Source organism: Papilio xuthus, unplaced genomic scaffold (assembly GCF_000836235.2).
Source record: "Papilio xuthus unplaced genomic scaffold, Pxut_1.1 DF827756.1, whole genome shotgun sequence".
In the NCBI taxonomy this organism is placed as follows: domain Eukaryota; kingdom Metazoa; phylum Arthropoda; class Insecta; order Lepidoptera; family Papilionidae; genus Papilio; species Papilio xuthus.
In genome coordinates, this window is record NW_013530893.1 from 2,243,336 (window position 1) to 2,249,548 (window position 6,213).

Sequence of the window (6,213 nt, forward strand, 5' to 3'; positions counted from 1 at the left end):
TGACCTAACATATAATATATCTTTGAATATCTTCTCAGATATGTGCAGGTTGCATTACGATGTTTTCCTTCATCGTATGAACGTCGGATAAATGTACATGTATAGTAGTAGATGACGAGATTCGAACCCAAGACCTGCAGATTACAAATCAAATGCTCAATCTGTGAGTCACGGAGGCTCGCTTATTTGTTTTTCAAGTGGTTAATGTTCAAGTTCAAGGTACGAGAAGGATAATATATCTAGTACTAGTATATTGAATGTACCAAAGTATGATTATATCGTAAATCAAACACAAATAAATCTTGAATTTCCGTACCAAAGTCTTAGTGAGGTAAACGAATAGGAATTTCATTATCATTGTAGTAAATGATGCGAGAAATTATACCGACTTTATGGTTTTTGTTAACATATCTGAGAAGAAACGTAATCAAATATTTGTATGACTGTTTATATTAGAAATACATCGCTGTGATATTTCGTTTATAATGACATTGTGGCAATTATTTAATTTGCTTATTTTACTTTTCGTTTTTAAAAGTAAGCTTTTCATTTCTTTACTTGTTAATGTTATTATAGTCAAAAGAGTTTTGTCCGATCTTTTTTTTGATAAAATATTAGCAGATTTTTTTTCGTAAATTTACTAATATTTCTTGTACCATTCCAACTAAGCTCTAGGCTTGTGCTAGGATATGTTTTACGATAATAGTCGAATGGCGGGATACGAACCCCCGATCTCGTGATCGGAAATCCGTATCTTTAACCATTATGATATTGACGCTTAAATTATTATACAAAATCTCATGAGAAATTATCTCTTTCCATCGGATGGTCCGAAATATAATTTTAACAGTGGTAGAGCCCGAAATAACATATTTTGCACGATTGGGTCTGCTTGACCGGTGAAATACCACGACAACACGGAAGACAGGCGTGTAGTGGAAACAATTCCGCGTTTCGTCTGATGTGTGTACCAGATGCCTAATTTAGTCCTCTTCCCCTTCCTATGGTTTTCGATGAAGGAAAGGATGGAAAAAAGGGGATATGGCGGAGGAGGTATGTCTATAGGAAGCCGTCTTTTCGCTATATTGGCGAATTCATGTGGCTTTGCCGCGCTATTAAAAAAATAGCCCTAGTATTAATAGACAAAAATTGCTGATTTCAGGTTCCTGGTCCCAAAGAAAGATCATCGGTGGACATCTTGTGGGTTCAGTACAGAAAAGATACGTGGTAATTTTTTTTTATTTTCATAGAATTTGTTCTGTTTTTTTTATAGAATAATCCTGGGAAAAAATGAAGCCTAAAAAGGTTAACAAGTGGTGACTTCGATGGTCCCCGTATTTTTTATATGAAACGTTTATGTTATGAGTGAATCTAATAAGATTTAAAAAGGACTCATATTATATGTAAATGCGAAAATTTACATGGATGGATGGATGTTTGTTTGAAGGTATATGCGGAACGGCTCAACGAATTTTAATGAAACTTGGCACAGATGTAGAACATAGTCTTGAAGAACATATAGGTTATCAAGTTTTTTTCATTTCCGTACCAACAGAGTCGCAGGCGACAGCTAGTTTACTAGTAAATTTTTACCATTATCAGCAGGCTTGCGTTAGTAAAATGGGTCACGATAATAATAATTGTGGGATTTGAAACAATAACCGTTGGATTGGTAATCCATATTGTTACCAATTATTAGAATGTTTTAAACGATTGCAGGTGTATATAGTTAAATCTGATAAATCTAAAATGGCATATGATAATTGGAGTTGCGGTGGTGCTCTAGTCAACAGTAATCATATTATCACCGCCGCTGCGTGCTTAGAAGATATCCGCTTTCTGTACGCCGTTGCTGGGTACAGTATTATGGTAAAGACTATATCTTCTGATCCGTGCACAAAATGGTTCAGCAAGAAAATCTTACAAACATGCACACCAAGAGGTTTGTTCAATTATTTTATAAATAGTTGTCGTCTTTCAGCCTATGTTGTACATCTATGCCAAATTCAAACTAGTTCCATTGAGACGTTCTCGAAATAACTTCTAACAAATATCCATCCATCCAATCATTCGAATTTATATTATTAGTAAGATTAATACTAGCTGTCGCTCGTGACTCCATTCCTGCGGAGTAAATAAACTCAATCAGTAACCTATCTGTTCTTTCAGCCTATGTTCTACATCTACGACAAATTCCATCGAGACCCTTTAGGCTGTTCTCGGGATATCTTCTAGCAAACATTCATCCATCTATTCAAACACTCACATTTATAACATTAGTAAAATTAAATTAAAATCCATATTTCAGCATACGAATTTAACTATGCTAAAGTTCATAAATGGGCAGGCATGGATATAGGCATAGCGTGTACAGGGTCACCGTTTGCAATAAAAAACGGATATTGTTCATACTCTCCAGAACCTATACCAATAAATTTCAATCCTAAATATGGTGCTGAAGGCATCGACGCTATTGTCTTGGGTTGGGGACATTTCACATTTTGGCGAGAGGTAAGTTGTGTGTTGAATACTTAAAAAAAAGTACATTCGCCTCAATTGCGAAGAGCTCAGAGGTTTAAGTACTTCACTTGTAATCTGCGGGTCCTGGGTTTCAATCCCGCCATGTACCAATGTGTTTTTCGATTTTCGATATACATATGTACGACGTTCTTACGGTGATGGAAAACATCTTGATGCAACCTGCACCTATCTTTTTTTTTATATCATAAAGAGGCAAACGAGCGAGCGGCCGCCTGAAATCGCTGTAATAGCGAAGTGACCGTTACCCATAGACAAACGCAATTGCATATGCGTTGCCTACCTTTAATCGACGGAAGAGAGGATGCACAGAAATAAAATATTTTCCCTTTCCATGCATCCTCTCATCCGGAAAGTCCACTTCCACTTCCCATCCTTTCCTTATAAGAAAAAAGGTGGGAAGGGAAAGAGGACTAAATCCGGGACACACACTCATCAGACGAATCGCGGAATTGTTTCCACTTGACGTCTATATTCTGTGTGGTCGTGGTATTTCACCGGGCCAATTCGTGCGAAGATGTTAAAACGGGCTCTACCACTGTTGAATCTGCGAAGAAATTCAAATATATGTGTGAAGTCAACATGCACTGGAGCAGCGTGCTTGACTATGGCCTAGCCACCCCTAACTTAGGTTAGTCTCCGAGCCCGTCAGTGGGGACTTATAGTGAGCTGATGATGATGTGAAGGTTTTAGCGCCCAAACTAATCCACATAGACTTTTCCAAACACCAGTATATAATCAAAACAATGAATGCTTTAAAAAATTAATCAATAAAAACTTAATTCAAATATTTTTAGCCCATCAATAAAGACCGCGGATTAAAAAAAGATCTATATTACGCGCCTGTATCAATTATGAATAAAGAAAAATGCATGGAATATTACAAAGATTTTCCCGAATTTCAAGAAGTTATACGAAAATATATGATTTGTACGTTCGGCAAAGGAAACCTGGACATCACGGGTCGTCTCATAACAACAATAAGGCCAAAGTATGAACGTTGCGGGAAAACTGAGGTGAAGTAGAGCTTAAATATATGCTTATAAATGTAAAAGGATTAAGATATTTCGACGCATGTAAACGAAGAGCGTCAAGCACTTGACTAGCAATCTGCAAGTCCTGTGTCCGATTCCCGCCATGTACCAATGTGTTTTTCGTTTTCTGATTTACATATGTACATTAGTTCGACGTTCTTACGGTGAAGGAAAACATCGCGATGCAATCTGCACATATCTGAGAGGAAATTCAAAGATATGTGTGAAGTCAACCAATCCGCACTTGGCCAGCGTGGTTGACTATGGCCTAATCACACTAAACTTAGGGCAGGCTCCGAGCCCCTCGGTGGGGACGTATGTCAATTGGACTATCATGACCACTTTCAGTGCCGATTTTAGCACTTACAGCGCCTTCTGCGCGTGATTTCTACAACGCCCTCTTTTTTAACATACCTTTGAGGTGAAAAACCTCTGTAATACTATGTATTTGATTCATTTCATCACCTTGGGTGGTCGCCAAACTGCGGCCTATCCGATATTAACCAATTTTAATCATTTGGTAAATATTTACTATGTCAGAACTGTTTTTATGTCCAGGATGGTGAATGTAGAGAAAATTTGGAGAGCCAATTAAATGTGGAAACTCCAAATACAACTGAGTTTGAAACAACCAGGAGACAAGGAATCTGTCAGGTACATAATATGTACGTTTCATGCAATAAAGATGATAAAATTAAAAAAAAGTCTTAATTAACTGTTGGTTTTAATAATAAATAAAAAATATTTAACATTTTTATAGTTACATTTCAATTGAAAACAGACCTATTATGTTTTTTTTAGAACGATCACGGCGGACCACTGGTGACTTGGATAGGTGGCAAAGAGTACCTCATCGGTATCGCGTCCGTATTCCGTGTAAACAAAACAACTTGTGTGGGACCATTTTTATTCACAAGTACACATTGCAATGGCGCTTTCTTACATTGTTTTTTTAATAAAAGACGATCAGGGTAAGATTTTTTTATAGCACACGTATTATAAGTCATACTGTGCCGATCAAACATAGGCATTAGGAGACTGATGATTAATTTTTTCAATACAAAACTTCATCTTTCACCACGCTTTTACAGTAAATTTTACTAATATTGTTAATATATGAGTAAAGTCAACTAACCAGCAGTGAACCAGCGTGGTCGACTTTGCCCTAGTCACCCCTAACTTAGGGTAGGGTCTAAGATCCTCAGTGGGTACGTATAGAGAGCTGATGGCGGTTATAAAGGCGAATGTTTGGATGGATTAATGGATGTGTGTTTGATGGTATCTTCATAACGGCTGCATGCTTTCTGAAATGTGGTATAGATGTAGAACATAGTCTGGAAGAACGCAAGGCGAATTAAGTTTGTTTTAATTCCGCGCGAACAGAGTCGCGGGCGACAGCTAGTATATAAACATGTTTTTAATTGATTGCTTCAGAGAAGATCCTTCAGTTTGTGATGTATATGCAAATGAACAAGGTTTCGAAATGATATATAGAAATATATCTTGGAACGAACATCCAGACGGGTAAGATTTCCAAAAAAAAAATTGATTATGTTAAAAATTAATTATATTCGAATTTGGAACAATTGGCCACTAACAAATAAATCCGTTACTTGCGATACTGGCGATACAACTGTATCTTAATTTTTTCTTTTATAATTTTCAGGTACGCTGACAATGAAAGAAATATTCCAAACAACGATTTTACATCATTCTACTAATTTTTGTGGCATAGTCCTTCTGGTTACATGAAATTTTAAATCAGAAAGTAAACACTCTTTCTATTTAGAATTACAGATTTGAAATGGGTAAAACTCATAATATCTGAATTGAGGAAGTATGATAAGGAAGTCGTATTTATTTTGCAATTTAGGAAGTTAGCAAAGGTAAGTTAGTAAAGGAGGATAGGCATAGGAGCCTTCTTGGCATGTATGTATGTTGAGATAATTTGTATTATTGAATTTTGGGACACCTTGTACATTTTATTATCTTAAGTCCACACTTATTAGAACTATAACGTCAGCCGTAATCGTACTATTTAAAGAAAAAGAAATGTAAACTCAAATCAACAAAATTTATGAAACGAAAGTAAAGTTAGTTTAATCTACGGAGGAGAGGATGCGCAGAAAGAAAATATTTTCCCTTTCCATGCATCCTCTCATCCGGAAAGTCCACTACCACTTCCCATCCTTTTTTAAGAAAAAGGGTAGGAAGGGAAAGAGGACTAAATTAGACCTCCGGGACGCACACTCATCAGACGAAACGCGGAATTGTTTCCACTTCACGCCTGTCTTCTGTGTGGTCGTGGTATTTCACCGGGCGAGCCGGGCCAATTCGTGCGAAGATGTTAAAACGGGCTCTACCACTGTTGGGCATTCAGAAAATGAATCAAATGACACCTATCATTTTATAATAAGTCAATCCAAATACTTTCCAGTTAAGGAAGAAAAGTAATTTGTGTATGAAAATGTATAAAAATTGAAATATAATGTTAGAATTCAATAACTTTCTTAATAAAAGTTCGTACAAACAAAATATCCATTTTTATTGAACTTTCAAATGCATTGAACAGACGAAACAATTCCGCAATGTTGGCAGCTATCGTGGAGTTTTTTGCGGTTTTATTAAATTTACTTTTGAT

At 36.4% G+C, this 6,213-nt stretch overlaps 1 protein-coding gene across 1 annotated transcript; it reads left to right on the forward strand.

The window, feature by feature from the left end:
* The first annotated feature begins 475 nt into the window (after positions 1-475).
* LOC106116265 (uncharacterized) lies at positions 476-5,592 on the forward strand. Its single transcript, XM_013310026.1, has 9 exons — positions 476-537; positions 1,163-1,227; positions 1,720-1,942; positions 2,309-2,511; positions 3,336-3,554; positions 4,131-4,226; positions 4,374-4,543; positions 5,007-5,096; positions 5,239-5,592. The coding sequence occupies exons 1-9, from the start codon at positions 486-488 to the stop codon at positions 5,291-5,293; spliced, it is 1,173 nt and encodes a 390-aa protein (XP_013165480.1). The 5' UTR covers positions 476-485; the 3' UTR covers positions 5,294-5,592.
* Positions 5,593-6,213: the final 621 nt, after the last annotated feature.